Source organism: Carcharhinus amblyrhynchos, unplaced genomic scaffold (assembly GCF_965287045.1).
Source record: "Carcharhinus amblyrhynchos unplaced genomic scaffold, sCarAmb.v2.hapA scaffold_37, whole genome shotgun sequence".
In the NCBI taxonomy this organism is placed as follows: domain Eukaryota; kingdom Metazoa; phylum Chordata; class Chondrichthyes; order Carcharhiniformes; family Carcharhinidae; genus Carcharhinus; species Carcharhinus amblyrhynchos.
Window position 1 is genome coordinate 8,636,467 of NW_027649778.1, and position 23,168 is coordinate 8,659,634.

Genomic DNA, 23,168 nt, shown 5'->3' on the forward strand with positions numbered 1-23,168 from the left:
CTGTCTGATTGGGAGAGGGGTGGGGGGAGGACTGGGGGAATCGGGGGAGGGGGAGCGGGTGGGGGAGGAGGTGGGGGAGCAGGAGGGGGAGGAGGACTGGGGGAGCAGGAGAGGGAGGGGGACTGGGGGAGCAGGAGGGGGAGGGGGACTGGGGGAGCAGGAGGGGGAGGGGGACTGGGGGAGCAGGAGGGGGAGGGGGACTGGGGGAGGGGGAGGGGGATTGGGGGAGCGGGAGGGGGATTGGGGGAGCAGGAGGGGGATTGGGGGAGCAGGAGGGGGATTGGGGGAGCAGGAGGGGGAGGGGGACTGGGGGAGCAGGAGGGGGAGGGGGACTGGGGGAGCAGGAGGGGGAGGGGGACTGGGGGAGCAGGAGGGGGAGGGGGACTGGGGGAGGGGGAGGGGGATTGGGGGAGCGGGAGGGGGATTGGGGGAGCAGGAGGGGGATTGGGGGAGCAGGAGGGGGAGGGGGACTGGGGGAGCGGGAGGGGGATTGGGGGAGCGGGAGGGGGATTGGGGGAGCAGGAGGGGGAGGGGGATTGGGGGAGCAGGAGGGGGATTGGGGAGCAGGAGGGGGATTGGGGGAGCAGGAGGGGGATCGGGGGAGGGAGGGGGCGGGGGATCGGGGGAGGGAGGGGGCGGGGGGATCGGGGGAGGGGGGATCGGGGGAGGGAGAGAAATGATGGAAATTGGGGAGGGAGATGGGGAAATTGAGGAGGGAAGAGGATGGGGGAAGACTGGGGAGGGAGAGGGATGTGGAGGGAGAGAGATGGGGAGGATTGGGGAAGAGGAGGGAAAATGGAGAGCTCCAGGACAACCCTGTAGGGGGACCTTTACAGGTTGGAGTTGCAGGGAATGGGCGGAGTTCTACAATGACTAAACAGATGAGAAAGGGCGTTTCCCTCTGAGACACACACACAGGTGAAGGAGGAAATCTACAATGCTGTAACCTGTCCAGTATCCAGGACTCTCCCGAGGGGGATACAAGATGGGTAGCAGGACTCCAAGTGGCGATTTTGAGTGGGTGTACACAGAACAACCGCACACCGACAGAAGGAAACAAATCCTAGGTAACAAAAAGAGTGACAGAAAAACATAGTTTCGCCAAACTTTTTCTAATTGTTAGAAAAACTTTTAGCCAAATCTTTGTTAAACTTTTCGAAACTAAATATTTTATGTATGATTCCAAAAATTGCAACAGTGCATACGATCAAACTCTTTAAAGAAATACAGCTTAATCCCCCCGGCTAGTTTTGGAACAACAACATGGAATTTGTTCTGCGTTAGAATTTGCAGCCAACTTTTCCTTTGATGTTCCGAGAACGGATTTTCTGCACCTTTTTGTTTTGGGGGGAGGGTTTACATTGAAATACTGCATCAAAATCTTTAAAAGTGATAGATACAAGTGTTCCAGTGCCGGTAACAGGGGCTCGGCTCTGTGTTACGAATCAATGAACAGGTTTGTGTGTGTGCGTGTGAAGGAATTTGCAAGCTATCTGGATGGAGGGGCGAGGTACGCGTGTTTAATTTCAGGGTTGGTCATACAGCCTTTTGATTGGAATATTGGAGTCAGTGATTAGATAAGGAGTGAGTGTGAAGGCTCTCTTTGAGAGGCTGTTTCACTTCCATATAGTAATTAACAAAAGGTGTTGTCTAGTGGAACTCCGCGATGTGTTGCAAAGCAAGACCCCACAACAACAAGATTTAACCTATTGCCACATGTATTGGGACACAGTGAAAAGTATTGTTTCTTACAAACATAGTGCATGGGGGAGAAGGAAATGAGGCAGAATGTAAGGTTACAGTCATCAGCCCCAGGGTACAAAGTGATTTGATTTATTATAGAACATTACAGTGCACTACAGGCCCTTCGGCCCTCGATGTTGCGCCGACCAGTGGAACCAATCTAATGACCCTCTAACCTAAACTATTCCAATATTATCCATATGCCTATCCACTGACCGTTTGAACGCCCTTAAAGTTGGTGAGTCCACAACTGCTGCAGAAAGGGCATTCCATGCCCTTACTACCCTCTGAGTAAAGAGGGTTATTGTGACATGTATTGGGGTACAGTGAAAAGTGTTGTTTCTTACAGACAAAGCATACCATTCATAGGGGAGAAGGAAAAGCGAGAGTGCAGAATGTAGTGTCAATGGGGTGTAGAGAAAAATCAACTTAACGCAAGGTGATTGGATTTACAACAGTAAATTATTTCAGTGGATGAAGGAGCTTGTACTATCAAATAAACCTGTTGGACATTAACCTGATGTTGTAAGACTTATAAAGGCCTACAGCATGGAAACAGGCCCTTTGGCCCAACTTATCCATGCTGCCCTTTTTTTTTTAACATCCCTAGATAGGCTGGGCGAATGGGCCAGGAAATGGCAAATGGAATTTAATGTTGGCAAGTGTGAGGTGGTCCACTTTGGTAGGAAGAATGGTAGGAAGGACTATTACTTACGTGGCGAAAAACTGCAGCAGGCGACGGTGCAGAGGGACCTCGGGGTCCTTGTGCATGAGTCGCAAAAACCCAGCCTGCAGGTGCAGCAGGTGGTCAGGAAGGCGAATGGGATGCTGGCCTTCATAGCGAGGGGGATTGAATATAAAAGTAGGGAGGTCTTGCTGCAGCTGTATAGGGCATTGGTGAGGCCGCAGCTGGAGTACTGTGTGCAGTTTTGGGCGCCGCACCTGCGCAAGGATATTTTGGCCTTGGAGGGAGTGCAGAGGAGGTTTACTAGGCTGATACTGGAGTTGAGGGGGTTGAGCTATGAGGAGAGGCTGAATAAACTAGGCTTGTACTCGTTAGAGTTTAGAAGAATGAGGGGAGATCTCATTGAGACGTATAAGATGATGAATGGGATGGATAGGATAGAGGTGGAAAGACTCTTCCCGCTCAAAAAAGACAGTAGGACTAGGGGGCACAGCCTCAAGATAAAGGGGGGGCAGTTCAGAACGGAGTTGAGGAGGAACTTCTTCACTCAAAGGGTGGTGAATCTCTGGAATTCTCTGCCCGTTGAAGTGGTGGAGGCTGCCTCGCTAAATATTTTTAAGAAGCGGGTTGATGGGTTTTTGATAAGAGAGGGGATTAAGGGTTATGGGGAGAGGGCGGGAAAGTGGAACTGAGCCACGACAGATCAGCCATGATCTTATTGAATGGCGGGGCAGGCTCGAAGGGCCAGATGGCCTACTCCTGCTCCTATTTCTTATGTTCTTATGTTCTTAAACTAATCACAATTGCCTGCATTTGGCTCATATCCCTCTATACTCACTGTACCCATGTAACTATTGAAATACTTTTTAAAAGACAAAATTATACCCACCTCAACTGCTACCTCTGGCAGCTTGTTCCAGACACTCTCCACCTCCTGTGTGGAAAAAATTGCTCCTCTGGAAACTTTTGTATCTCTCCTCTTAAACCTATGCCCTCTAGTTTTAGACTTCCCCCTGCCTTTGGGAAAATATATTGACTATCTACCTCGTTTATGCCCCTCATTATTTTATAGACCTCCATAAGATCACCCCTCCTACACTCCAAAGAAAAAAGTCCCAGTCTATCCAGCCTCTCCTTATAACTCAATCCACCAAGTCCCGGTAGCATCCTAGTAAATCTTTTCTGCACTCTTTCTAGTTTAATAATATCCTTTCTATAATAGGATGACCAGAACTGTACACAGTATTCCAAGTGTGGCCTTACCAATGTCTTGTACAACTTCAACAAACGTCCCAACTCCTGTTCTGATCAATGAAACCAAGCATGCCAAATGCCTTCTTCACCACTCTGTCCACCTGTGACTCCACTTTCAAGGAGCTATGAACATGTACCTCTAGATGTTTGTTCTGTAACTCTCCCCAACGCCCTACCATTAACTGAGTAAGTCCAGTCCTGGCTCATTCTACCAAAATGCATCACCTCGCATTTATCTAAATTAAACTGCATCTGCCATTTCTCAGCCCACTGGCCCAACTGATCAAGATCCTGCTGCAATTCGAGATAACCTTCCTTGCTATCCACCAAACTTCTTACTGTGCTCACCTTGTCCAACGCTAGGATCTCCACATCATGATTTATTATTGGCACATCTATTGGGACACAGTATTGTTTCTTACAGACAAAGCATACTGTTCCTAGAGTACACAGAGGAGAAGGAAATGAGAGAGTGCAGAATGTAATGTTACAATCATAGGGTGTAGAGAAAGATCAACTTAATGCGAGGTAGGGCCATTCAAAAGTCTGACAGCAGGGAGCTGTTTTTGAGTCAGTTGGTATGTGACCTCAGACTTTTGTGTCTTTTTTTTCCCCCAGCAGAAGAGAGAATATCCGGGGTGCGTGGGGTCCTTATTACGCTGGTTGCTTTTCCGAGGCAGCGAGAAGTGTAGACAGAGTCAATGGATGGGAGGCTGGTTTGCCTGATGGATTGGGCTACATTTTGTAGTTTCTTGTGGTCTTGGGTATCCGTTGGGATGCAGTGAAGAGCACTTTTTCTTTTCAGACAAAACCTACGGTTCATAGAGAACGTGAGTGGCGTGGTGGTAATAGTGGTGAGCACTGCTGCCTCACAGCAACGGGGACTCGGGTTCGATTCTTGGCTCGGGTCACTGTCTGTGTGGAATCTGCACCTTCTGCCTATGACTGCATGAGTTTCCTCTGGGTGCTCCGGTTTCCTCCCACAGTCCGAAAGACTTGTTAGATGCACTGGCCGTGCTAAATTCTCCCTCAGTGTACCTGAACAGGCCCCAGAGTGTGGCAACAAGGGGAATTTCACAGTAATTTACTTTGCAGCGTTTAATGTAAGCCTTGCTTGTGACTAATAAACTTAACCCTTTATAGTTTCTTGCAGTCTAGGGCAGAGTAGGAGCCGTACCAAGCTGTGATAGATCTGGAAAGAACGCTTTCTAAGGTGCATCTGTGACGTAGATATTAAGAGACCTTTCTCAGGAGTTAGTGCCTTGTGGAACCTCAAGTGCTTGAGATCCATTACCAAGCAAGATCCCATATCAATGAGACAGGATCAGTTTCTCTGATTACATTTTCCGTATGGGTTTGAGCTCCGCACTCCTCCCGTTCTGTCTTCCCAAGTGTTCTCGGGTTTAATCGGCCCTGTGTTGGCAGCCGTGCCTTCAGCTGCCTGGACCCCAAGCTCTGGAATCCTTCCCTTTTCCCCTTGTGTCCTCAACTATCTCGGCATCAAAAGCACCATTTCTTTTGAAGGGTGCTATATAAATGCAAGTTGTTAACGGTGCACTAATGAGTTCTCTCTCTCTCTCCCTCTCTCCCCCCTGACCTCTGCCGAGAGCTTTTGAGGTGGCATTACCCTCTTCCTGATGTGCCAAACAAATCTATTTAAGGGTGGCACAGTGGTTAGCACTGCTGCCTCACAGATCCAGGGACCTGGGTTCAATTCCTGGCTGGGGTCACTGTCTTGTGTGTTTGTACTTTCTCCCTGTGCCTGCGTGGGTTTCCTCCCACAGTCCAAAGATGTGCAGGTTAGGTAGATTGGCCATGCTAAATTGCCACTGAATATCCAATCTACCTAACCTGCACATCTTTGGATATTAAGGGGCAATTTAGCATGGCCAATATGTGCAGGTTAGGTAGATTGGCCATGTTAAATTGCCTCTTAATATCTAAAGATGCGCAGGTTAGGAGGATTGGCCATGCTAAACTGCTCCCTTAGTGTCAGGGGGATTAGCAGGGTGAATATGTGGGGATAGGGCCTGGGTGGAATTGTTGGTGGTGCAGCCTTGATGAGCTGAATGGCCTCCTGCACTGTAGGGTTAATAAGATGTCAATCACTGGCACTTTTAACATCAACCCTGCCTTCCCTGAAAGGAAAGCCTGCAGTTACGTTATACTTTTCACACCTCAGGGCAACCAATGAATTTTTATTTTAAAGTGGAGCCACTGTTGTGGTGCAGGAAATGGTGCGAGCAAGCTTTTGCACAGCAAGTTCCCACAGGGGTGGGGGTGGGGGGGAGGTGTTATTGACCCAATCTGGAACACGCTGGTTTGAAGATCCTGCTCTCAAAAAAAACTGACACCTGGAGGTAGAATTTGCAAAGCTGTTTGGGGAGGGGGGGGAAAGGACACAGTGTGAAGTGATGATGGCCCTTTCAAAGAACTAAAATGGGCTGAATGGCCTCCAGTGTGCTGCATGTCTCGAGTCTTTGTGTGATGTTGGCTAAGCGATAAATATCGACTGGGGGGGGTGAACGCTCTGCAGTAGGGTTTTGTGGCCATTGCTATTCGTTGTGTCTGAAGAATAACAACGCTACCTGACAGTGCAGCACTCCCTCGACAGTGTAAAGTTTGTTTATTTATTAGTCACAAGTAAGGCGTGCATTAACACTGCAATGAAGTTACTGTGAAAATCCACACACTGGCACCTTTTCGAGTACACTGAGGGAGAATTTAGCACGGCCGATGCACCCTAACCAGCACGTCTTTCGGACTGTGGGAGGAAACCCAGAGGAAGCCCGCACAGGCATGGGGAGAATGCGCAAACTCTGCGTGGATAGTCAAAGCTTTTTCCCCAGGGTGGAAGAGTTAATTACTAGGGGTCACAAGTTTAAGGTGCGAGGGGCTAGGCTTAAAGAAAATGTACGAGATTTTTTTACACACAGGATGGTGGGTGCCTGGAACTCGCTGCTGGGGGAGGCAGTGGAAGTGGATACGATAGTGACTTTTAAGGGGCGTCTTGACAAATACATGAATAGGATGGGAATAGAGGGATACGGTCCCCGGAAGGATACGGTCAGTCGGGCAGCGTGGTCAATGCAGGCTTGGAGGGCCGAAGGGCCTGTTCCTGTGCTGTAATTTTTGGTTCTCGTTGACCCAAGCTGGGAATTGAACCTGGGTCTCTGACACTAAGGCAGCAGTGCTAACCACTGTGCCAGCGTGCCACCACTGTGCCAGCGTGCCACCACAGTGCAGCACTCCTTCTGCGCTGTGCCGGCGACAGCCCCTCTGACAGTGCGGCACTCCCTCTGCGCTGGCGACAGCGACAGCCCCTCTGACAGTGCGGCACTCCCTCTGCGCTGCGCTGGCGACAGCCCCTCTGACAGTGCGGCACTCCCTCTGCGCTGCGCTGGCGACAGCCCCTCTGACAGTGCGGCACTCCCTCTGCGCTGCGCTGGCGACAGCCCCTCTGACAGTGCGGCACTCCCTCTGCGCTGCGCTGGCGACAGCCCCTCTGACAGTGCGGCACTCCCTCTGCGCTGCGCTGGCGACAGCCCCTCTGACAGTGCGGCACTCCCTCTGCGCTGCACTGGCGACAGCCCCTCTGACAGTGCGGCACTCCCTCTGCGCTGGCGACGGCGACAGCCCCTCTGACAGTGCGGCACTCCCTCTGCGCTGCACTGGCGACAGCCCCTCTGACAGTGCGGCACTCCCTCTGCGCTGCGCCGGCGACAGCCCCTCTGACAGTGCGGCACTCCGTCTGCGCTGTGCTGGCGACAGCGACAGCCCCTCTGACAGTGCGGCACTCCCTCTGCGCTGTGCCGGCGACAGCCCCTCCGACAGTGCAGCACTCCCTCTGCGCTGCGCCAGTGGCAGTGTTGCACCTTCACCTCCTGGGGGCAGTGTCAGGCTGTGTATTGAGTTCTAGTTCCTGGAGTGAGTTTTGAAAAGTCTTCCCCCACCTTCCCCACCTCGCCCCACCACCGCACCCCCCCCACCCCCCCCCCCCTGAGTTTCTGTATTTGTGTTTTTGCGAGGTTAATCAGCGGATACACAAATAAATTCCGGCGGTAACCTAGTCAACAGTATTAATCACGTGTGGTCAAAGCTCTGTGGATAATGACGAGGGACTCTGGGCGATGCCTGTATGATTTGTGCTGATTGGAATGGGGACGGGTGCAAAGTGATGTTTAGGTAGCGGGAGGGAGCCTTGGCTTGAGTTCCTGTTTAACAAGAAGAGGAATTTGCCTAGACAAATGTCCCAGTGCGTGAATATTATCGAACAAAACCCGACACTGAGTCAGCTGATGTTAGCAAAGCTCAGCAAACCTTAAGCAAAGGAGTGGCACAGTGGTTAGCACCGCTGCCTCTCAGCGCCAGGGACCCGGGTTCGATTCCTGGCTCGGGTCACTGTCTGCGTGGAATTTGCACATTCTCCCCATGTCTACGTGGGTTTCCTCCACAGTCCAAAGATGTGCAGGTTAGGTGGATTGGCCATGCTAAATCGCCCCTTCGTGTCCAAAGATCTTTGAACCCTACAGTGCAGAAGGACGCCATTCAGCCCATCAAGTCTGCACCAACCACAATCCCATCCAGGTCCTATTCCCATAACCCCATTCATTTTACCCTAGCTAGTCCCCCTGACACGAAGGGTCAATTTAACGTGGCCAATCCACCTAACCTGCACATCTTTGGAGTGAGGGAGGAAACCGGAGCACCTGGAAGAAACCCATGCAGACAGTGACCCAATCTGGGAATTGAACCCGGGTCCCTGGCGCTGTGCTAACCACTGTCCCGCTGCCCATCATATGCTGATTAGATGGATTGGCCATGCTAAATTACCCCTTGGTGTCCAGTGGATTGGCCATGCTGAACCAAGATGTATGGGTTAGGGGGAATTAGTGGGGTAAATTTGTGGGACTACGGGGTCTGTGTCGACTTGATGGGCTGAATGGCTGCACTGTGGGGAATTCTGTGATTTTTAGAGAGAAATTTTGAGCTTAGGACACCAGTAGTGGGACAGTAAAAAATCAGGGATTGTGAGCAGAAAGATGTAGAAATATAGAAAGTAGGTGGAGGCCATTTGGCCCTCTGAGCCCACTCTGCCATTCATTATGACTATGGTTGATGCTCTATCTCCACACCATACGTCCCCATGCTCTCCCATTCCATAGTGCATAGATCCCTGAAAGTTATAGGGTTGTTAAGAAGGCGTATGGTGTGTTAGCTTTTATTGGTAGAGGGATTGAATTTCGGAGCTGCGAGGTCATGTTGCAACTGTACAAAACTCTGGTGCGGCCGCACTTGGAGTATTGCGTACAGTTCTGGTCGCCGCATTGTAAGGATGTGGAGGCATTGGAAAGGGTGCAGAGGAGGTTTACCAGGATGTTGCCTGGTATGGTGGGAAGGTCTTATGAGCAAAGGCTGAGGGACTTGAGGTTATTTTCATTAGAGAGAAGAAGGTTAAGAGGTGACTTAATTGAGGCATACAAGATGATCAGAGGGTTAGATAGGGTGGACAGTCAGAGCCTTTTTCCTCAGATGGTGATGGCTAGGACGAGGCGACATAGCTTTAAACTGAGGAGTGGTAATTATAGGACGGATGTCAGAGGTAGGTTCTTTACTCAGAGGGTAGTAAGGGCGTGGAATGCCCTGCCTGCAACAGTAGTGGACTCGCCAACTTTAAGGGCATTCAAATGGACCTTGGATAAACATATGGATGATATTGGAATAGTGTAGGTTAGATGGGCTTTAGATTGGTTTCACAGGTCGGCGCAACACCGAGGGCCGAAGGGCCTGTACTGCGCTTTAAGGTTCTATTCCCCTCGATACCTTGAGTTGAGAAATCTATTTCCTCCTTAAATTCACCCTCGCCCTCGCACTCATTGCCCCTTAGTGTCCACTTCAGTAAGGGCTGGTTATTAAAGTTGGGGAAGAGGGTTGGGGTGAGGCAGGTTTTTCCCACCGTCGCCAAGGGGAGGCGATGGCCCAGTGGTATTATCGCTAGACTGTTAATCCAGAAACTCGGCTAATGTCTGGGGGACCCGGGTTCGAATCCCACCACGGCAGATGGTGGAATTTGAATTCAATAAAACAAAATTACAAATCTACTGATGACCGTGAAACCATTGTCGGAAAAACCCATCTGGTTCACTAATGTCCCTTTGGGGAAGGAAATCTGCCGTCCTTACCCGGTCTGGCCTACATGTGACTCCAGAGCCACAGCAATGTAGTTGACTCTCAACTGCCCTCCAAGGGCAACTAGGGGATGGGCAATAAATACTGGCCCAGCCAGCGGCACCCATGTCCCGTGAATGAATAGAAAACACCCATTATCTGGGACCAAATAGATTGAGGAAGGTTCAGATAATTAATATCCTCGGGACACACCAGCTGGAAAAAGGCCAGGACCCAGTTCTTTCTGGTCTCCTCCAGTCCTGTTTGCCCCTCCTGTTCTGACGCTGTCCCTGCTGTTATTTTTCCTTCAAATATTTAACCAATTGCCCTTTGAAGGTGAACATTGTGAATCCACCATAAGACATAGGAGTGGAATGAGGCCACTCGGCCCATCGAGTCTGCTCCACCATTCAATCATGGCTGATATTTTTCTCATCCCCATTCTCCTGCCTTTTCCCCATAACCCCTGATCCCCCTTATTAATCAAGAACGTATCTCTGTTTTAAAGACACTCAATGACCTGTCTCCACAGCCTTCTGCGGCAAAGAGTTCCACAGATTCCCCACTCTCTGGCTGAAGAAATTCCTCCTCATCTCTGTTTTAAAGGATCGTCCCTTTAGCCTGAGGTTGTGCCCAAGGCATTCTCAAGTCCTCTCTCATAGCACAGTGGTTAGCATTGCTGCCTCTCAACGCCAGGGGAGCTGGGTTCGATTCCTGGCTTGGGTCCCTGTCCGTGCGAGGTTGGCACATTCTCCCCATGTCTGCATGGGTTTCCTCCCACGGTCCAAAACACATGCTGGTTAGGTGCTAAGTTCTCCTTTGATGTACCCGAACAGGCGCCGGAGTGTGGCGGCTAGGGGAATTTCACTGACTTCACTGCGGTGTTAATGCAAGCCTTACTTGTAACACTAATAAATAAACTTTAGGCATTGTGCAAGGGAGCACTTGCTTATCTTATCTTGTGTCCGTTTGCAAAATAACTCAAATTCGTGTGGTATCAGGTAATGGCTGTTCCTCAGTGTTGCAAGACATTGGCTTTTGCACATCTCTGTGCTGTAAATAACTAAAAACTGGGGGTGTAGAAATCTGAAATAAAAATGGAAAATGCTGGAAATATTTAGCAGGTTTGGCAGCTTCTGGGGAAAGAGAGAGAGTTGATGTTTTGTGTTGAGCTGGTGACTCAGCAAGAAAGGTGTTCAACTCGAGATGTTGACTCCAGATTCAAGGTTGCTGATGACACCACCGTACTGGGTCAGATCTCAAACAATGATGAGACAGAGTACAGGAATGACAGAGAGTCTGGTGAACTGGCGCAGTGACAATAATCTCTCCTTTTAATGTCAACAAAACGAAGGAGATTGTCATCGACTTCAGGAAGCGCAGTTGAGGACGTGTCTACATCAGTGAAGTGGAAATGGTCAAGAGCTTCAAGTTCATTATTATTAGTGTCACAAAAAGGCTTACGTTAACGGCGCAAGGAAGTTACCGTGAAAATCCCCCAGTCGCCACACTCCTGTTCGGGTTACACTGAGGGAGAATTTAGCACGGCCAATGCACCCTAACCAGCACGTCTTTTGGACTGTGGGAGGAAACCAGAGCATCCGGGGGAAACCCATGCAGACACGGGGAGAACATGCAGATTCTGCACAGACAGTGATCCAAGCCAGGAATCGAATCCAGATCCCTGGTGTTGTGAGGCAGCAGCACTAACCACTCTGGTGCCATTGTTTCCAAGCATTCAGAGCACCGACAACTGGTCTTGGTCCCTCCACACTGATGCTGTAGTGAAGAAAGCCCACCAGTGCCTCTACTTGTCAGAAGATTAAGGAAATTTGGCATGTCTGCCATGACCCTAGCCAATTTTCACAGGTGCACCACAGAAAGCATTCTTTCTGGTTGTATCACAGCTTGGTCTGGGCTCCTGCTCTGCCCAAGACTGCAAGGAACTACAAAGGGTCGTGACCATAGCCCAATCCATCACACAAACCAGCCTCCCATCCATTGACTCTGTCTACACTTCCTGCTGCCTCGGAAAAGCAGCCAGCATAATCCAGGATCCCACACACCCCGGACATTTTCTCTTCCACCTTCTTTCATTGGGGAAAAAGATACAAAAGTCTGAGGTCACGTACCAACCAACTCAAGAACAGCTTCTTCCCTGCTGCCGTCAGACTTTTGTATGGACCTACCTTAAGCTAATCTTTCTCTACACCCTAGCTATGACTGTAACACTACATTCTGCACTCTCTCCTTTTCCTTCTCTCCTATATACTCTATGAACGGTATGGTATGTCTGTGCAGCGCACGAGAAACAATACTTTTCACTTTAACCCATTGTATGTGACAAATCAAGTAACTGTTTCCCGTTGCTGTCAGACCTGTGAGCGTTCCTTCACGGTTGCAGTCATCAGAGATCCAAGCTGAACTGTAAACCCATTAGGCCATTCGGCCCCTCAAGTAGGTGCTGGACCAGCAGTGGGAGACCAGCTCACTGCGGTCAATCCAGGTTGAGTGCCCCCACCAGACATTTTGACCGTTACCCAGATGCAGGGCTGTCCACGTTCCGCTGATTCCCATCCATGTAGTTTTTTTTTTCCCTCCTGGTGTGACTGAAGCGATTCGCATGTAAAGCAAGGACGCGTGAAGTGAGGTGTGTGCTGATGTTCTCACAACACTGACGGTGAGAACTGTGCGCTCCCTGTGTGTCCAGCTCACCGTAAACAAGTCCAGGCAGCAGGCGACTGGGGGGTGGTGGGGGAGATGGGATGGGACGGGACTCTCCGACCCTCTACTGCGGCTACGTTCACAGCCGGGTGTCCCTGGAAAGTGGAGTTTTGTTTTAGTCACCAAGTAAGATTTTCATTAACACCGCAATGAAGTTGCTGTGAAATATTCCCCCAGTCGCCACGCTCCGGCACCTGTTCGGGTCAATGCACCCTAACCAGCACGTCTTTCAAACTGTGGGAGGAATCATAGAACCCTACAGTGCAGAAAGAGGCCCTTCGGCCCATCGAGTCTGCACCGAACACAATCCCACCCAGGCCCTGCCCTACCCCCATATCTCTTCACATGATACCCACTAATCCCTCTAACCCTGGACACTAAGGGGCAATTTCTTAGCATGGCCAATCAACCTAACCCACACGTCTTTGGACTGTGGGAGGAAACCCACACGGAGAACGTGCAAACTCCGCACAGACAGTGACCCGAAGCCCGGGAATCGAACTCGGGTCCCTGGGGCTGTGGTTATTTTGCTCAGGGCAGATGCCCCCTTTATCAAGGGACTCCCCCCTCCCCATTTACTTTGTCCCTTCAGTTTATTTGGTTTGCCAGAATGTTGCCTGCTGTGTCCAAAGTGTCAATATTTCGTTTGTCTTTTACCTTTTCAATGAAAAAGCAATGGATTGGGAACAGTTTAGAATTCTAGAAAGGAAGACCCAAGAGGTTGATTTAAGAATAGGGTAAATAGGATACAAGAGAGAGCTTGTAGGGAACACCAACTCTACAAGTTTTTCTATGGGTACGTGAAGAGGAAAAGATTAGTGAAGACAAATGTAGGTCCCGTACCATTACTACGAGGGGACACAGGTTTAAGGTGCTGGGGAGCAGGTACAGAGGAGATGTCAGGGGTAAGTTTTTCACTCGCTGAGTGAGTGGAATCGGCTGCCGTCGGTGGTGGTGGAGGCAAATTCGATAGGGTCTTTCAAGAGACTTCTGGATGAGTACATGGGACTTATAACCCGCAATCCTATAAGTAAACCTAGTAGGTAGGGATGTGATCGGCCCAACTTGTGGGCGGAAGGGCCTGTTTGTGCTGTAGTGTTCTATGTTCTAGGGGAACTTATGGGGAACAAAGAAATGGCTGACTAACTAAATCCTTACTTTGGTTCTGCCTTCACAAAGGGGAACACAATGTTCCAGAAATTTCGGTCCGCCTTGTTGTCCAACGAGGGGCAGACACGCAGTGGGTCGTGCGAGGGCTGCTCTTGTTGCTTCGAGAGTTGCCTAGTGCTTCACGTCGTTAGTGTACGCTTAAACTGGACCAACTGACGAGCAACACGACAGCTCGGTGACTATCACTGGCTGCTGTGCAGTTACGGGGACCCGGGTCGGATCTCCGACTTGGGCCGGTGTCTGTGGGAGTTTGCACATTCTCCCCGTGCTTGCGTGGGTTTTCTCCGGGCGCTCCGGTTTCCTCCCACACCCCCCAAAAAACGTGCTTTTTGGGCTGATTGGCGTCAATAAATCGTCCCTGAATTGGATCTCCCTTAATCTGGCGTACATAAAATTCCCTAAATTTCCACCCCCTTTGTTTTTTGTGGAGATCCATTAGAGGTAGACAAAAGCATCGACGAGCGACGAAAGACTAGAATAAAGCACTCAGTGAGTGTTAAAATGGGCGGCGCAGGGTTGTAGGGCTGAGGGGCCTGTTTCTGTGCTGTTCTTTGTAAATGTTGGGGAATGCAGGGTTCAGTGAGAAGGAAGAATGGGAGAAAACCAATATTTAGTAGAGAAATGGTACAGAACCCGATAGGATTGCAGGCCAATAAATCCCCAGGGCCCGATCATCTACATCCCAGAGTATGTAAGGAAGCGGTTCGAGAAATAGTGGATGCGTTTGGTGATTGCCTGTCAAGATTCTAGACGCTCTACGGTAGATTAGAGAGTAGCCCCATTATTCAAAAATGGAGAGGAAAAAAACCAGGAACTATAAACCAGTCAGCCTGACTTCAGTTGTGGAGAAAATGATGGTCCACTGAGTCAGCGTGGATTTCCGAAGGGGTGTCTGCGTGGGTTTCCTCCCACAGTCTGAAATATGGGCGGGTTAGGTGCCTTGGCCGTGCCAAATCGACCCTTGGTGTACCTGAACAGGTGCCGGAGTAGGGGATTTTTCACGGTCACTTCATTGCTGTGTTAATGTCAGCCTTACTTGTGACTAAAACGTTTCAAACTTTAATTTCCTTCTCTCTGAATGGTATGCTCGTCTATATAACGTGCAAGTAACAATACTTGTCACTGTGTGCTAACACATGCAACAACAATAAATGAAATCAATATTACATTCTGCGCCCTCTCCTTTCCGTCTCCCCATGTACTCTATGAATGGTATGCTTTAGACACATAGTCAGAGGTTTACAGCACGGAATCAGGCCCTTCAGCCCAACTTGTCCATGCTGCCCCTCCCTTAGAACCCCTAAGCTAGTCCCAATTGCCCGCGTTTGCCCCACATCCCTCTATATCCATGTTATCCACGTAACCCAGGGCAGCACGGTGGCACAGTGGCTAGTGCTGCTGCCTCACGGCGCCAGGGACCCGGGTTCGATTCCCGGCTTGGGTCACCGTGCACGGAGTCTGCACATTCTCCCCGTGTCTGCGTGGGTTTCTGCCGGGTGCTCCGGTTTCCTCCCACAGTCCAAAGACGTGCGAGTTAGGTGGATTCAAAGAATCGTAGAACACTACAGTGCAGAAAGAGGCCCTTCGGCCCATCGAGTCTGCACCAAACACAATCCCACCTGGGCCCTACCCCCCACATTATACCCACTAATCCCTCTAACCTACACATCCCCAGACACTGAGGGGCAATTTCTTTGCATGGCCAATCAACCTAACCTGCACGTCTTTGGGTTGGCCGTGTTAAATTGACCCTTAATGTCAGGGAGATTTAGCAGGGTAAATATGTAGAGTTACGGGAATAGGAGCTGGGCGGGATTGTGGTCGGTACAGACTTGATGGGCTGAATGGCCTCCTGCTGCACTGTTGGGATTCTCTGAACTGCCTAAATGCTTTTCAAAAGACAAAATTGTACCCGCCTCCAGTACTACCCCTGTCCCAGACACTCACCACCCTCTCTCATTTGTCTGTGTGGCGCGCAAGAAATAATACTTTCCGCTGTATGTTAATACACGCGACAATAAATCCAAAAAAAAAAGCAGAAATTGCTGCTGTCAGTAATTCTGTTTTGACGATTTTTTTTTCTGTCTCTCGCAGGCGTTAGAAAATGGGTGATCCTGTAACTGGTATTGAAAGGGTTAAATTGCACCTCTCCCCCCCACCCCCAGAGGGTTAAACGCTTGATGGTTCTGCCTGGGAGAAATTAATGCTGTTATTTTCGCTAAACCTGTCGTGCGAGTTTGTTTGAGTGGAGGGTAGCGCCAGCTCCGCTTACCAACGCACACGGACATGATCACACTAGCCAGGAATGCAGGCCCTGTGTCAGCGGCCCAGAAAGATAGAGAGATGACGACATTCTGGTAACCTGTTACCCTCCCTCCTTTATCCCTGTTTCTGAGATGAAGTTCTCACCCGCGTTTTCAATTTCTACCCCACCCCCCCAACCCAAACAGCTATCGTTGGTGCTCTGTCGGAGAGATAGTCCAGACTCGATGGGCTGAATGGCCGCCTCCTGCGCTGTAGGGATTTTGCAATCGTCCTAATAACCCGTCTGGTTCACTGATGTGGGAAGGCGGTGGCCCAGTGGTATTGTCGCCGGACTATTAATCCAGAAACTCGGCCAATGTTCTGGGGGGACCCCGGTTCGAATCCCGCCACAGCAGATGGTGGAATTTGAATTCAATATATAAAAAAAAAAATCTGGGATTAAGAATCTACTGATGAAACCTTTGTTGGAAAAACCCATCTGGTTCCCTTGAGGGAAGGAAATCTGCCGTCCTTACCCCGGTCTGGCCTACGTGAGACTCCGGAGCCACAGCAACTGACCTCGGGCAACTCGGGGTGGGAATTAATGCTGCCCCATCCAGCCACACCCACGTGCCACGAATGAGTAAATAAATCCCTCCCCCCATTCCACCCCCACCCAAAATCTTTCTCTTCACATCTTTGATGTCTTCAGGATGGGGTAAGGCTGGGGGGTGGGTGTGCTGCACAGTCAGAGGTGCCATCTTTCTGACAAAGATGTTAAACTGATCCCCCCCCCACTTAGTTGGTGCATCTCATGGGATCTCCCAAGATGTGTTGGTCAGCAGCATTGCCCCTTAGTGTCCAAAGATGTGCAGGTCAGGTGGATTGGCCATTCGAATTGCTCCTTGTTGTCAGGGGGATTAGCAGGCTCAATATGTGGGGTTACGGGGATAGGGCCTGTGTCATTCCCGGCTTGTATCACTGTCTGTGTGGAGTTTGCACATTCTCCCCATGTCTGCCTGGGTTTTCTCCCACACTCCACAGATGGTGCGTGTTAGGTGGATTGCCCATGCTAAATTGCCCCTTAGTGTCAGGGGGACCAGCAGAGTAAATATGTGGGGTTACGGGGATAGGGCCTGGGTGGGATTGTGGTTGGTGAAGACTTGATGGGCCGAATGGCCTCCAGCACTGTAGGAATTATGTCTCTATGATGATAAAGTGTGTCCTCACCGCTCCCCCCTTAGCAAACCTGTATTAAATATTAATCTTTCCTGGGATCTATGGAGAGATGCTCAGTGGTGCTAATGTCACTGGACTGATGATCTAAAGGCCCCAGGCTAGTGCTGTGGGGGACACGGGTTTGAATCCCACCAATGGTAGCTGTTAGAATCTAAATTTGCAGTGTAAAGCTAATGTGGCACAATGGTTAGCACTGCTGCCTCAATGCCAGGGACCCAGGTTCGAATCCCGTCTTGGGTCACTCTGTTGGAGTTTGCACATTCTCCCCATGTCTGCATGGGTTTCCTCCCACAGTGCTGGTTAGGTGGATTGGCAGTGCTAAATTCTCCCTCAGTGTAGCCAAACAGGCGCGTGAGTGTGGCAAGTAGGGGATTTTCACAGTAACTTCATTGCAGTGTTAATGTAAACCTACTTGTCACAATAATAAATAAAAACATTTTGGGACAACTAAGGGGCAATTTAGCGTGGCCAATCCACCTAACCCGTACATCTTTGGACCCTGGGAGGAAACCAGAGCACTCAAAGGAAACCCACACGGACATGGGAATGTGCAAACTCCAGACAGTCACTCGAGGTTGGGAATTGAACCCGGTCCCTGGTGCTGTGAGGCAGCAGTGCTAACCACTGTGCCACCGTGCTGTCCTTACCTGGTCTGGCCTGTATGTGGTGCCAGACGCACAGCAATGGGGTTGACGCTTGACTACCCCTCTGAAATGGCCAAGACACTCAGTTCAAGGGGGCAATTAGGGATGGGCAACAGAATGCCCAGCCACCGATTGCCATGGAGAGACAATGGGAAGCTAGGTGAGCTTATACACTCTCCGAAATGCCAGGAGTTACCTTCCTCGCAAAACGTTGTTGGCCAGGCGGCACGGTAGCACAGTGGTTAGCACTGCTGCTTCACAGCTCCAGGGTCGTGGGTTCGATTCCCGGCTCGGGTCATTGTCTGTGTGGAGTTTGCACATTCCCCTCGTGTCTGCGTGGGTTTCGTCCCACAGTCCAAAGACGTGCGGGTTAGGTTGATTGGCCATGGTAAGAAATTGCCCCTTAGTGTCCCGGGATGTGTAATTTAGAGGGTTTAGTGGGTATAATATGTGGGGGGTAGGGCCTGGGTGGGATTGTTTGGTGCAGACTCGGAGGGCCTCTTTCTACACTGTAGGGTTCTATAGTTGTATCACTTTCCAAAAGTACTACCACTTTTGATCTCTCTTTCCCTCTTCACCCCTCCCTGTACTTCACCAAAGCCAAACAGGTTTTTAATCCCATGTTCTTGTTTTATTTTGGGTGACAGGATTTGACTTGAGCAGAGAATGGACAGTCTAATTGGTTCTCATCTCTCCTTTTTTGCAGCCAAGTACCCGGAGATTAAATCTCTCATGACCCCGGATCCCCATTTAAAATGGATTGTGAGCGCGATGGTTCTTTTCCAGTTTCTCTCGTGCTATTTGGTAAAGGATTTATCTTGGGGCTGGCTGGTCTTCTGGGCCTACGTGCTGGGCGGTTGCGTCAACCACTCCCTGACGCTGGCCATCCACGACATCTCTCACAACGTTGCCTTCGGGAACAAGGACGCCAAGTGGAACCGCTGGTTTGCCGTGTTTGCCAACCTCCCCATCGGCGTGCCCTACTCCGCCTCTTTCAAGAAGTACCACATAGACCACCACCGGTACCTGGGGGGTGACGGGCTGGACGTCGATGTGCCCACCGAGTTCGAGGGCCGCTTCTTCTGCACGCCCGCCCGCAAGATCGTCTGGCTCTTCCTGCAGCCCCTCTTCTACGTCCTGCGGCCTTTGTACGTCAACCCCAAGCCCATCACTCAAATGGAGCTGGCCAACGCCGCGGTCCAGTTGGCCTACGACCTCTTGATCTACTACGCCTGGGGCCTCAAGCCCATCTTCTACATGGTGGCCGGCTCCATGTTGGGCATGGGCCTTCACCCGTTCTCGGGGCACTTCATCGCGGAACACTACATGTTTTTGAAGGGATATGAGACCTACTCCTACTACGGGTGCCTCAACTGGTTAACCTTCAACGTGGGGTACCACATGGAGCATCACGACTTCCCCAGCATCCCCGGCAGCAAGCTACCTCAGGTAACCACGACTGGTCCCCTCCCACTTCTCAGGGCTTTGGTTGGCTGTTCCCCTGCCAATAGAGTTGGCAATGCTCTTTCTAAAATGGTGGGCAGGCTTAAATTTTAAGTTCATTTGAGTTTTGGTTTGGAAGATGGGAGGAGAGCCCTGGATGGTTGGGATGTAACCCCTCCTCCTCCCACCCCAAATGAGGCGAAACATCCTCCCAGCACAGTGGATTAGTACTGCTGCCTCCACGCTGGGGACCCGGGTTCAATTCTGGCCTTGGATGTCAGTTTCTGCGTGAGTTTCCTCCGGGTGCTCCAGTTTCCTCCCGCAGTCGAAAGATGTGCAGGTTAGGTGGATTGGCCATGCTAAATTGCCCCTTGGTGTCAGGGAGCTTGGCAATGTAAATACCTGGGGTTACAGGCATAGGGTTGGGTGGGATTGTTGTCAGTACAGGCTGGATGGGCTGAATGGCCCTCAGGATTCTATCCACCTTATCATTCCCCTCCTCCTCAAAATCTTATATAATTTAAGATCACTGCTTATCCTTCTAAACGATAAAAAGGGGGAGCAGTAGCAGAGGGAGCTGTGTGTAAATGTGTAGAGATCAGTCAATAAAGCAGACTGTGTCCTGGGATTTATTAATAGGGGCACAGAGGATAGCAGCAAGGATGTTGCGTTGGATTTTTCAAGACACTGGTTAGAACTCAGTGGAATATTACTCCCAGGACAGGTACAGCACAGGGTTAGATACAGAGTAAAGCTCCCTCTACACTGTCCCCCATCAAACACTCCCAGGACAGGTACAGCACGGGGTTAGATACAGAGTAAAGCTCCGTCTACACTGTCCCCATCAAACACTCCCAGGACAGGTACAGCACAGGGTTAGATACAGAGTAAAGCTCCGTCTACACTGTCCCCATCAAACACTCCCAGGACAGGTACAGCACGGGGTTAGATAGAGTAAAGCTCCCTCTACACTGTCCCCCATCAAACACTCCCACTGGAGAGAGCGCAGAAGAGGTTTTTACAAGAATGGTTCTGGGGTGAGAAACTTCAGTTGTGAGGAGATATTGGAGAGGTTGGGCCTGTTCTCCTTGGAGAGAAGAAGGGTAAAGAACATAGAAAATCTAAAGCACAAACAGGCCCTTCCTGCCCACAAGTTGTGCTGATGATATCCATACCTACTAGGCTTACCTATAACCCTCAATTCTATTAAATCCCATGTACTCATCCAGAAGTCTTTTAAAAGACCCCAGCGAGTTTGCCTCCACCACCACTGACGGCAGCCGATTCCACTCACTCACCATCCTCTGAGTGAAAAACTTACCCCTGACATCTCCTCTGTACCTGCTCCCCAGCACCTTAAACCTGTGTCCTCTCGTAGCGACCATTTCAGCCCTGGGAAATAGCCTCTGAGAATCCACCCTATCTATACCTCTCAACGTCTTATAAACCTCTATCAGGTCGCCTCCCATCCTTTGTGTCTCTAAGGAGAAAAGACTGAGCTCCCTCAACCTATCTTCATAAGGCATGCCACCCAATCCAGGGCAACATCCTTGTAAATCTCCTCTGTACCCTCTCAATAGCTTCCACATCCTTCCTGTAGTGAGGTGACCAGAACTGAGCACAGTTCTGAAGATATTCTATTATTTTAACATCATATTTATATATTTAGTTATTGAAGATATTTTGCAATCATGAGGGGGGTTGGGTGGTAAGGACCTGGACAGAGTAGATTGGGAGAAACTGTTCCCATTTGGAAAGGGATTGCGAACGAGAGGGACACGGATTTTAACGATTTGCAAAAGAAGCAGACCTGACGTGAGGGAAATCATTCTCGCCCAGTGAGGGGTTGGGGTCTGGAATGCGCTGCCCGGGAGTTTGGTGGAGGCCAGTCCAAACAAGACATTTTAAGAGGGTGTTAGATGAATATTTGAATAGAAACCGTGTGCCGGCAGCATGGGGGAAACGGCACTAAATCACGATTCTCGTTTGGAGTGCTGGTGTGGATACGATGGGCCGAATGGCCTCCTTTTTTTAGCATCGTTAGAATTCTGTGATTGACATCTTGAGCTGAATTCGCACAACTCGATCAGGGTGACCGAGCACCTAAGGGTGATCCAACAGATCTTATTTCCTCCTCTCCCCCTCCCCCCCCACCCCTTTCCCAAGATGTGGGTGGTGGGAGAGCACTAAAAACCCTGTTTTATAGAATAGAATCAGGATTCTGTGTCTTTAAGACAGAGATGGATAGGTTCTTGATTAATAAGGGGGGGTCAGAGGTTATGGGGAAAAGGCAGGAGGATGGGGATGAGAAAAATATCAGCTATGATTGAATGGCGGAGCAGACTCGATGGGCCGAGTGGCCTCATTCTGCTCCTAATGCCTTACGTTTAGGAGGAGGCCATTCGGCACCAACCACAATCTCACCCTATCCCCATTGCCCCATGCACTTACCCTCACTAGTACCGCTGACACTAAGGGGCAATTAAGCACGGCCAATCCGCCCATCTTTGGAGCGTGGGAGGAAACCCATGCAGACACGGGGAGAACGTGCAGACTCCACACACAGCTAGCGACCCAGGAATCGAACCCGGGGTCCCTGGCGCTGTGAGGCAGCGGCGCTAACCACTGTGTGCGACACCCGTCATTTTGGGGAGGGCGGCAAGGGAAGAGATTCATTTTGCCTGTGACTGACTGACTGGTATTGCCAACTGGTCTGCCAATGCTTACCAGCTGGAACTGCCCAGGAAGTAGAGCAACTTGGATATTGGTTCCATTCCACTGTAGAATTTGACTCCAAAGTTGGGAGGGGGGGAAGGTTTATTCTATAGACTACTGAGGGTTTAAATTGGACAATGAATGTGTATGCAGAGTTCCCGTGTGTGACTGACCCTCATCTCTCTCTCAACTTCAGGTTAAGAAGATAGCGCCTGAGTTTTATGATGATTTGCCCCAGCACAACTCCTGGCTTCGTGTCCTCTGGGACTTTGTGTTCTGTGACTCTCTGGGTCCGTTCTCCCGGGTCAAACGAAAGTGCAAGCTGGCAAAGGGTCAGTGAGCCCTGGCGGAGAGCTGGGGGGTGGTGGGGACAGGTGGTGGACAGCGAGCACCAGAGACCAACCTTTGATCAGTCACTCCGACCCCTCCATCCTCTCTCCGCCCCCCCCCCACCTTGTAAGAAACAGCGTCAGAATAATCATTAAATTATTTATAATTAGTTCACACAAACTGACGCCTGGTGCCAGTTCTGTGGCTGGTTGAGTTCGTTCAGGAGATGATGATGATGATGCTTCCTATTTTGTGATCTGGGTGTCAGCGCCAGGGTTTTAGTCGAGTGGAATGCACAGCGTGGAAATTATTTTAATAATAATGGAAAATACTTTAACTGTTTGTACACTCGGTGATAAGTCTCGACACTCCTTCCAAACTGGGAAAGGCGTACAACACTGGTGGGGACGGGTTTGTCGCTGTATAACACTGGGGTACAGTACTGGTGGGGACGGGTCTGTCACTGTATAACACTGGGGTACAGTACTGGTGGGGACGGGTCTGTCGCTGTATAACACTGGGGTACAGTACTGGTGGGGATGGGTCTGTCTCTGTATAACACTGGGGTACAGTACTGGTGGGGACGGGTCTGTCTCTGTATAACACTGGGGTACAGTACTGGTGGGGACGGGTCTGTCACTGTATAACACTGGGGTACAGTACCGGTGGGGACGGGTCTGTCTCTGTATAACACTGGGGTACGGCACCGGTGGGGACGGGTCTGTCACTGTATAACACTGGGGTACAGTACTGGTGGGGACGGGTCTGTCACTATGACACTGGGGTACAGTACTGGTGGGGACGGGTCT

General features: G+C 50.4%; 1 protein-coding gene across 1 annotated transcript; it reads left to right on the plus strand.

Moving 5' to 3' along the window:
* The first annotated feature begins 912 nt into the window (after positions 1-912).
* LOC145362122 (sphingolipid delta(4)-desaturase/C4-monooxygenase DES2-like) lies at positions 913-22,463 on the plus strand. Its single transcript, XM_080218169.1, has 3 exons — positions 913-1,067; positions 18,578-19,320; positions 22,226-22,463. Exons 1-3 carry the CDS (start codon positions 986-988, stop codon positions 22,367-22,369), a joined length of 969 nt encoding a protein of 322 aa, XP_080074295.1. The 5' UTR covers positions 913-985; the 3' UTR covers positions 22,370-22,463.
* The last annotated feature ends 705 nt before the right edge of the window (positions 22,464-23,168 follow it).